This window comes from Platichthys flesus, chromosome 7 (genome assembly GCF_949316205.1).
Source record: "Platichthys flesus chromosome 7, fPlaFle2.1, whole genome shotgun sequence".
Classification (NCBI taxonomy): Eukaryota; Metazoa; Chordata; class Actinopteri; order Pleuronectiformes; family Pleuronectidae; genus Platichthys; species Platichthys flesus.
Window position 1 is genome coordinate 15,518,316 of NC_084951.1, and position 10,211 is coordinate 15,528,526.

The 10,211-nt window shown below is 43.0% G+C and overlaps 1 protein-coding gene across 1 annotated transcript; it reads left to right on the forward strand.

Annotated features, from left to right (window-relative positions):
* Nucleotides 1-97: 97 nt before the first annotated feature.
* smc1a (structural maintenance of chromosomes 1A) lies at nt 98-9,974 on the forward strand. The gene is made up of 26 exons (XM_062391275.1): nt 98-485; nt 985-1,173; nt 1,551-1,663; nt 2,051-2,254; nt 2,505-2,743; nt 2,843-3,101; nt 3,408-3,548; nt 3,638-3,720; nt 3,818-3,917; nt 4,273-4,380; nt 4,484-4,669; nt 4,896-5,075; nt 5,209-5,355; nt 5,585-5,722; nt 5,807-5,923; nt 6,017-6,123; nt 6,234-6,375; nt 6,642-6,787; nt 6,902-7,055; nt 7,143-7,250; nt 7,481-7,637; nt 7,739-7,893; nt 7,992-8,143; nt 8,263-8,332; nt 8,455-8,562; nt 9,140-9,974. The coding sequence occupies exons 1-26, from the start codon at nt 377-379 to the stop codon at nt 9,218-9,220; spliced, it is 3,693 nt and encodes a 1,230-aa protein (XP_062247259.1). The 5' UTR covers nt 98-376; the 3' UTR covers nt 9,221-9,974.
* The last annotated feature ends 237 nt before the right edge of the window (nt 9,975-10,211 follow it).

Here is a 10,211-nt window from a genome sequence, read left to right on the forward strand (position 1 = left end):
CGTAAACACAACACAGCGGAATTCCCAGCACTCCGTCTCATCTCGCGAGAAGCCGCGAGGTCTCGAGTCTCGCGCGCTCGAGGCTTTTCCTGTCTGGTTGTAAAATGGCGCATTGTTGTCACATCTGCACCGCGGCTCTTTGACTCCGATTATGAGGTTGATTCGTTTATTAAACCAGACATGCGCTTCATGATGTGACTGACGCATAGGTTGGATATAGATTGCACCGCGATTCATTCATCGGCACGCGTGCTTCGCCTGTAACGTTGCTTGCTCTGCAGACGTTGGCTGTTAGCATTAGCAACATTTTACTTGCTAACATCCACTGTGCATTTTAATTTTTTTAATATAGAACAGCGGTACAGATTCATCGATCATGGGCTATTTAAAACTGATAGAGATCGAGAACTTCAAGTCGTACAAAGGAAGGCAGATCATTGGACCTTTTCATAAGTTCACTGCGATCATCGGACCCAATGGATCTGGTATGTTATGATCGCGGCTAACGCAGACAGCTTGTTAGCATTGGCTAACGGTAAACACAACCCAGGGATAACCCTCTGACTTTAGAGAGGCTCCCACTACTACCAGTGTTTATACAAACCATATCTAATGTTACCAGTCTGCACCCAAATGTTAACCCAGTACATGTGTTAACTTATAATTCGAGTCTTCTGTATTTATTACAATGCATCATACGGAGGATCGAAGTTAATTTAGGTCTGTGCTCACTTAAATATTATCAGATCCTACATTCTGTCAAAAGCTCCTGTGTTATTATTCAACCCGCTGGAGCGTCACAGCAGACTGTTTTAAGATGATAGAATCAACAAGTATTGATTGAACTCAGACAAAATATGAATTACTGCATATTGTAAAAGCCATGAGGATAAACTTAACTACTGGTGTATATACAGATAAACAGTTCCCTCAGTTTCCGTTCTACTTGTGTTAAGCTTGTTTCTCTAAATTCGTTTGTCTTAGGAAAGTCCAACCTCATGGATGCCATTAGCTTCGTGCTGGCGGAGAAGACCAGTAACCTGCGTGTGAAGACGCTAAAGGATCTCATCCATGGAGCGCCTGTCGGGAAGCCGGCTGCCAACAGGGCCTTCGTCAGTATGGTGTACCAGGAGGATAACGGAGAGGAGCGCCACTTCACAAGGGGCATTATTGGTATGAACGCTTATTGACGGTCGTATTGGTGGCTTCATTCTTGTGTATCGCTTAGAAATCCGCCAAAAAACCTCATCTGATACCTTAATTTTCAAGGAAGCTATATGTGTTCCTTGGCTGTGGACGTGCACAAGCATGAGTCTTAAATAGGTTTTATGTTTTAAAGTCAACTTTTTAAACATGAATCCACAATGAAACCCTAAATTGTCCAGTTCTATCTGCAAGTCGGCGAACTCATTACGATATGATGTGATGTGTCTTATCATTTAAAGTGTCTCTTTTTAAATGAAACATTTAAAACACTAGCCTTCTTGTGGGTTCTTTTTTAATGAGCTTATGTTTCTGCTGTTTGATCTCCGTCCTTTCGTGTGCATCAGGTTCCTCCTCCGAGTACCGCATCAACAGCAAGGTGGTGGGCCTGCCTGAATACAGCGAAGAGCTGGAAAAACTGGGCATCCTGATCAAAGCTAGGAACTTCCTGGTCTTTCAGGTGAGACTGAACCCTAAAGCTGTTTTCTAAATGGGGAAAAAATAACCCATGAAGCTATTTGGAGAAGTTTGCTGTCAGAAAGTTCAGTGCTTTTGTGGTTATATGTAATAAATGCTTTATTTGTATTGACAGTGTAGATTCGATGACATCTAGCACAGATCTGGTAGTGGGCTAGTTTTCTATACTGCCTGTAAACTTTATGGTAAACAATTAATATAGCCAGGCATGTGTCTTCAATGGATATCAATGCTTGAGATGTGACATGGCCACTTGCAGCAGAGGTCCATAGTATCGTTTGTCGGGTTTAAAATTCATATCTGGCAACTTGGTGTTTGGCAGTTTTCCATTTGTAATCACAATTTGTTTCCTTCCTCGTCTTCCCTCCAGGGAGCTGTGGAGTCCATTGCAATGAAGAATCCCAAGGAGCGTACAGCTCTGTTTGAGGAGATCTCCCGTTCCGGAGATCTGGCGCAGGAGTATGAACGCAGGAAGAAGGAGATGGTGAAAGCAGAAGAGGACACCCAGTTCAACTATCATCGCAAGAAAAACATTGCTGCAGAGCGCAAAGAAGCCAAGCAAGAGAAAGAGGAGGTTTGTTCTGCTTGGATTGTATATGAAATACTTCAAGTAACTTTTGCATCATGGTTTTTAACTTTATTGACATGTATGAGGAATTTAATTTGTAGAAAGGCTTAGTTATTTGACGATGTACCTTCATACATAGTATTTGCAGCCTACTTTGGCAAGGACAGTCTTGTCAATGAGACCCTTTTAAGCATATGATAAACATTAGCTTAACTTTATCTTATCAACTGTGTGTATTCCACCATCACACTTCCAGGCTGAGCGTTACCAGCGTCTGAAGGACGAAGTAGCCAGGGCCAGTGTTCAGCTGCAGCTCTTCAAGCTATACCACAATGAGACTGAGATCGAGAAGCTGAACAGAGAGCTGGCCCAGCGGAACAAGGAGATCGATAAGGACCGTAAAAAGATGGACCATGTGGAGGAGGAGCTGAAGGACAAGAAGAAGGAGCTGGGCCGGCTGATGAGGGAACAGCAGACCATCGAGAAAGAAATCAAGTAAGTTACTGACATGACAGCCCTGTCATTTATGCTTAATGCTCATATATAGATCTAGTGCCATTGATAACTATCTTAATCGTGTGCCTCCCTCCACAGAGAGAAAGACTCTGAGCTGAACCAAAAGAGGCCACAGTACATTAAGGCTAAGGAGAACACCTCCCACAAGATCAAGAAGCTTGAGGCCGCGCGTAAGTCATTGCAAAATGCACAGAAGATGTACAAGAAACGCAAAGGAGACATGGATGAGCTGGATAAAGAGATGAAAGCGGTGGAGTTGACCAAGCAAGAGTTTGAGGAGAGAATGGAGGAGGAGGCGCAGAGCCAGGGCCAGGACCTCACCCTGGAGGAAAATCAGGTCTGATATGTTTCTAATGTCGAATTTGAGTTTGAATAAATGATCTGCTCCAGGATTTCATTTTAATGAAAATGAATTGAATTCAACTAAAAAAAAGCTACTATTATGCTTATGTCCTAGATGACTGTGTAGTCTTTGAAATAAATGCAGCAGTTTGGCATTAAGACACAATTGGAAAAGAGGAGCAAATGCAATTTTCGGGATTTAGTGAGCGTGAAGTGCATAACTTTTCTTACGGTCTCAACACTCAATGGATGTTTTATACTGAATCTTCTTAACACAACCCACTGTTCCTCTCTCCTCCAGGTCAAGCAGTACCACCGTCTGAAGGAGGAGGCCAGTAAACGTGCTGCTACGCTGGCCCAGGAGCTGGAGAAGTTCAACCGCGACCAGAAGGCCGACCAGGACCGCCTTGACTTGGAGGAGAGGAAGAAAGTGGAGACGGAGGTAAATACAATTATAATTTTTAAAAAAATGCCATATGCCAGGAAAAAACCTGAACGCATCTAACCAGACATTGTGTCCTTTCTCTCCAGGCCAAAATCAAACAGAAGATCCGAGAAATTGAGGAAAACCAGAAACGTATTGAGAAATTAGATGACTATATCACCACTAGCAAGTACGCTGCTCCCATGGTTCAGTATATTTATTTTATAAGTTTCTCCAAAATGATCCTTCACTCACACACTCCTGTCCTGTCCTCCCCCTCCCCTCAGGCAGTCATTAGATGAGCAGAAGCGCATGGAGGAGGAGCTGACTGAGGAGGTGGAGGGCGCCAAGAGGAGGATTGATGAGATCAACACGGAGCTAAATCAGGTACACAATACACAACCCAGACTTAAAATGCTGTTATACTTGCTTATATACTGGGGCCATTTTTAAATGGTATCAGGGAAAGTATTGTTCAGGAACCAATATCCCAATTACGATATTGGTACTGGTGTTGAAAACGTTTGAAAGATACCACCCACAGAATAAATAACGTTTCTTACTCTGGATATTTTCATAATTATGGAAAAACACGGGTGTGAGACATACAATAAATGATTGCTGGGTATGCCGGTAACCCATACCAGTGGGTCAGCATTTAACGGTGCTCCTATTGTCTGTTGTTAGTTACATCCGACAAATTATTGAACTAATTCTAAATGTTTTTCATTGTTTGCTGTAGGTAATGGAGCAGCTGGGAGATGCCAGAATCGACAGGCAGGAGAACAGTCGCCAGCAGCGCAAGGCTGAGATCATGGAGAGTATCAAACGACTGTACCCCGGCTCTGTGGTGAGGCAACTGGCCGCTTCCTTTACCATAGTGTTGAATCTTCTTATGCTTCCTTCTGGATCCAGTCAAGTCATTGAACAAACTCTCCTCTTTCAACCCTCAGTACGGTCGTCTAATCGACCTGTGTCAGCCCACTCAGAAGAAGTATCAGATTGCTGTGACTAAAGTGCTGGGCAAAAACATGGACGCCATCATCGTTGACTCTGAGAAGACCGGCAGAGACTGTATTCAATACATCAAAGAGCAGAGAGGAGAGCCGGAGACCTTCCTGCCTCTCGACTACCTTGAGGTGAATACTGGAAAATAATTGATAACAGCTCGGTTCAAGGCTTTTTAGGAGTTCAGCACAATTTTACATATTTTATCAGCGTAAACTAGAAATATTACATTTTTGTTATATTTTTAATGTCCGCGACTATTTTTTTCTGTTGAATAAGGCTTTTCATCTTTTCGCGGTGAAACAAGGCAATTTGAATTATAGAATGGTTCATTGATAAACCTTTTTCTTTACAAAGGTGAAACCAACAGATGAGAAACTGCGAGAGTTGAGAGGAGCCAAGCTGGTGATTGATGTGATTCGCTACGAACCCCCCCACATCAAGAAAGCCCTGCAGTATGCCTGTGGAAACGCCCTGGTCTGTGACAACGTAGAAGATGCAAGAAGGATCGCGTTTGGAGGGCCATACAGACACAAGGTAATTTAGGTCACTAGCTGAGGGGTCATGACGACGAGAGGAATTCAAAGCTGTCGTTTTCTGCCTATTGTAGAGGTAGATGTCACCCGTATCTATCTTTCTAACCAATCTCTCCTTGTCTTCCCGTGTCCAGACAGTCGCCCTGGACGGTACTCTGTTCCAGAAGTCTGGAGTCATCTCTGGAGGAGCCAGCGACCTGAAGGCCAAGGCCAGGCGCTGGGATGAGAAAGCGGTGGACAAGCTCAAGGAAAAGAAAGAAAAACTCACAGAAGAGCTCAAGGTAATGTTGAATATGAATATGAACACCTTGATCAGGGTCTTTGGGATTTTGGTCGTATTTGCGTGTTAGTTATTTAACGTGAAATGTTATTATGCTGGAAAACGGGCGACATCTCCTGTATAACCACAAGATCTTGATAGTCGTTGATCCATAGTCGCTCACTGCAGTTTGATGGATTTTCACTTGATTTTAAATCTCAGCATTTCCACTCAATGGGTTTCTTTTGTAGGAGCAAATGAAGGCCAAGAGGAAGGAGGCTGAGCTGCGTCAGGTCCAGTCTCAGGCCCACGGTCTGCAGATGAGACTCAAGTACTCCCAGAGTGACCTGGAACAGACAAAAACCCGCCACCTCTCCCTCAACATGCAGGTACAGCCTCGTCATTTCATTCGTCCTGAATGTTATTGCTCAAGGGACTGATGTATTGAAGCTTGTTTCATTTGCATCCTGCAGGAGAAGTCTAAGCTAGAGAGTGAGTTGGCAAACTTTGGCCCCCGCATCAACGACATCAAGAGAATCGTTCACTCCAGAGAGAAGGAGATCACTGAGTTACGGGACCGCATGAACCTGGTGAGACTGACAGGAAGCAGGGTCCTTTTAAGAAGTCGGTTTGCGTCTATTTAACACTGCAGTGACAGCAACATGGGTGTTTTTGGTCTCCAGGTGGAGGATGAGGTGTTTGTGGAATTCTGCGAAGAGATCGGAGTGAGGAACATCCGAGAGTTTGAGGAGGAGAAGGTGAAGAGGCAGAATGAGATTGCAAAGAAGCGGTGAGTTTAGTCGTTAAATTCTTCCAGTTCCCGTGTAAATAATTCATTGTTCTTCTCAGATCAAGAAGTCTAATTTCTGTTTGGTCTAACCCGATCATTCTTTTCCACAGTCTTGAGTTTGAGACCCAGAAAACTCGTCTGGGTATCCAGGTCGACTACGAGAAGAACCAGCTGAAGGAGGACCAGGAGAAAGTGACGATGTGGGAGCAAACCGTCAAGAAGGATGAGGCTGAAATAGAGCGGCTTAAAAAGGTAAACACACACAATCAATCATTGCATGACATGGGTACTAAGAAATGGCAAATGCAAAAAAAAAAAAAAAGTGTTGTTTCATGAGATTGAGGTTAAACATGGTTCTTTGTCCTAAATGTGAACTGGACTCACCTTCAGAGATCCACAGGAAATCAGACCCCTTCAATTTTGTCACTGTTATTGTTAAGTTTTCTAGATCACTGTTAACTTCTCCTCCCCAGTTTGGACATCAAGTTGAATCGTACACGGGTTTTATCTTCCTGTAGGAGGAGCACAGACACATGAAGATCATTGATGAGACAATGGCCCAGCTACAGGACCTGAAGAACCAGCACCTCACCAAGAAATCGGAAGTCAACGATAAAAACCACGAGATGGAGGAGATCCGCAAAAAACTGGGTGGCGCCAACAAGTCAGTGGCTACACATATATCAACCTTAATATCTCTAATACTGTGAATAAACATACATATATAATATGTTACTTTTGAGTCAGTATGTTCTAAATGTGTTCTTGTGTATTCCAGGGAGTTGACTCAGCTCCAGAAGGAGGTGACGGCCATTGAGACTAAACTGGAACAGAAGCGCAGTGACCGCCACAACCTGCTGCAAGCCTGCAAAATGCAGGACATCAGGTTGCCTCTTCGCTCTGGAACTATGGACGATATCAGCCAGGGAGAGGTAGATGCAGATGCATTCATGTAGGTGCTTCCTTTTATGCCATTGGGATTGAAAAATGACTTAATTATAATTTTTTTGCTGATCCAGGGGAGCTCGCAAACGGAGGAAACCAGCAGCCAGAGGACATCCAGTACTGTTCTGGCTAAAGAGGCTCTCATCGAAATTGACTACAGCGTCCTGACTGAAGACCTCAAGGTTACTATTCCAACAACACCTCTGCTTTACATTGTAAAGGCCAGCTTGGTCTCTGCTCATTATTTTTTTATATAAATGTGACATCGGACTCTGGATTTGTGTTATTGGGTGTTGTAGGTAGCAGTATTGATAATTCAAAAAGATTGTACACACAGAACAGTGATATTTCCAGCCACCCAGATTTTAAGCTACACTCTTAAACTTATTACATCATGTTGGACCTCCTACAGGATACGCTTGCAGAAGATGAGATCAAGGGAGAGACGAACGCACTGCAGCAGCGTCTGAACGAGCAGCAGAGCATCTTACAGAGGATCAGTGCACCCAACATGAAGGCCATGGAGAAGCTCGAGAGCGTCAGGGACAAGTTCCAGGAGACCAGTGATGGTGAGATGGCCGCGGTTGAACGAGTTTAGAGACAGGAAGTGGTGGCGATCCAGAGAGAAGTTCCTAATGATATCATCGATGTTTGTTTCCGTCCGTCTCAGAGTTTGAAGCTGCTCGTAAGAGAGCCAAGAAAGCCAAACAAGCCTTCGAGCAGATTAAAAAGGAAAGGTACGACAGATTCAATGCCTGCTTTGAGTCCGTGGCCACCAACATCGATGAGATCTACAAATCCCTCTCACGCAACAGCAGTGCCCAGGTAAGTCACAGGTTAACATCAATCTGCCATTGTACAAACTCCAATCTGGATTCATTTAACAGCAAACATTTAAACTCAAGTGTGTTTTTCCTCTGTAGGCTTTCCTGGGCCCAGAGAACCCAGAGGAGCCGTACCTGGATGGCATCAACTATAACTGCGTGGCTCCAGGGAAGAGGTTCAGACCCATGGACAACCTGTCTGGAGGAGAGAAGACAGTAGCTGCCCTCGCTCTGCTCTTTGCCATCCACAGGTGAGACAGTGGAGGAGAGGGAGATGCCGTGTGAATACATGATTGTGTTGCTTGGAAGTTGACAAAGATTTCTGCCCGGCTGGCATATTGTTAACATCATCTCTCCTGCTTGTCTGTAGCTACAAACCAGCTCCCTTCTTTGTCCTGGATGAGATCGACGCTGCTCTGGACAACACTAACATCGGCAAGGTCTGTTTCAGGAGTTCAGGTTTTCCTTGATCAATGTTGTGTCTGATGTTAACTCAGAGGGTTGTTGTTATTGACAATGATTATCACGTGAAATAAAACTCATGACCTCCTGTGACTTGAAGGTGGCCAATTACATCAAGGACCAGTCCGTGCTAACCCAGGCCATCGTCATTTCGCTCAAGGAGGAATTCTACACCAAGGCCGACTCACTCATCGGTGTTTATCCAGAGGTGTGTTTCTCAATATTCTCTCTATATGCAAAAACACTGAAGAAGATAGAGCCATACAACTTTAACGGTCTCATAAGAGTATCTGCAGGTTCCAAAAAATATCACTGTCTCCCAAAAATGGCTTTAAACGGTATTAAAATGTCTTAATTTTTTTTTGCTTGAAGTGCCTGATTCTTACTTTTGAAAGCTTTAAAGTTGATAAATCCATTAAGGGAAAATGAAGGCCCTTAAAAACAAGTTAAGTCTCTTTTTGCAGTAATTCTTCTACCTATGTGCCAGTATTTAATTGCAGTCCATGATGAAGTAAAGCAAATTGAATATGTCAAATTCCCTGAAAAACACAGATACATTTCTTCTCCACTCTTTTTGCCATTTCGTTGACCAGATAATTGATAATGAAACATAATTTGGTACATCTAGTTTCATATTTTGCCTCATTATCGGCCTGATCCAATCATAATCAGGCTAATAGTAATAATAAAGAATTGTGTTTTTTAATAAATGCAAATTACAAAGACATTCTGAATTTCAGTTTTGTTTTCAAAGTATTACACTTATTTTCCTTCTCTACCCACAGCAAGGAGATTGCGTCATCAGCAAAGTCCTCACCTTTGACCTCTCTCAGTATCCCGACGCCAACCCGAATCCCAATGAATAGGACGAGGCACTTCCAGCACTGGTATTTAGTGAGATGGACGCTCATATACTCTATAGACACAGATCACGTATCCATTAGGTCCCACATGTTATTCCCTATTGTTTTTTTAAAGTGTATGTATTTTCCGGATTTGTTAGATTAGTGAATTCTTGTTTTTTTTGTTGTTGTGTGGAGGTTGTTCTTTATAAGCTGCAACAACCAGGATGTATGTACATTTCTACAAATCAGCCCTTTCTCAATCTGGCCAAACATGAGTCGTTATGATAACGAATCATGATATCAAAGCTTTTTAACAAGCAAGTTTTTATCGTGAGCAAAAAATGTGTTGAAATGACCTCAAACAAGTTTTAGCTCTCATAACTTTTATACTGCCCTCTTTTCAATGGTGTGGATTAAAGCCCATCTTCTGTCGTGTGAACTAAAAGAGGTATTTTCATTTTCTTATGTGACCTTTTTAAAAGCTTAATCAGGAGACTGATGCTACAGATTGAATACAGTACAGATACATTCCCATGCGTTAGCTGCAACTGGCAAGGCTATAATGAGAACTCGGGGCTTTGTCAAAACCATTATAATGAAACTCAAAGAAAATGTGCAGCGGTCTCTGTATATTCCCAGAGTGATTCAGAGTCAGCTTTAAGCAAATGGAAAAATTTATGTAAGTGAGAATATTCTGTCCGGGGCTGTTTTGTTGTTGTTTTTTTTTCTTCTTTTGATCGCTTTGCTTTCAATAAATAAAATCTTAATTATTTAAGCTCCTTGTATTTTGTTTTCTGATCTCAGAGGCTGCTGCTGAACGTTTAGTGACATGTCTTGCCTTTACATGAACCTATTTGAACCAACAATACAGCTTGCATCTTGCTGCGTTAGTTTCCATTCCCTAAGCAGGGAGCAGCACTCTTTGCTTTGCTCGGCAAGACTATTTATAGAGGCTCTCAGTTTTCACCCCTTCACTTCTGCGGGGGGGCAGCGTCTGAGGCACCATCTTCTC

Coding starts and splice junctions, on each gene's coding strand:
- smc1a (XM_062391275.1), top strand. CDS start 377: ATGGGCTATTTAAAACTGATAGAGATCGAGAACTTCAAGTCGTACAAA. Junction 7,056..7,142: donor ACGATATCAGCCAGGGAGAG/GTAGATGCAGAT, acceptor TTGCTGATCCAG/GGGAGCTCGCAAACGGAGGA. Junction 7,251..7,480: donor TCCTGACTGAAGACCTCAAG/GTTACTATTCCA, acceptor GACCTCCTACAG/GATACGCTTGCAGAAGATGA.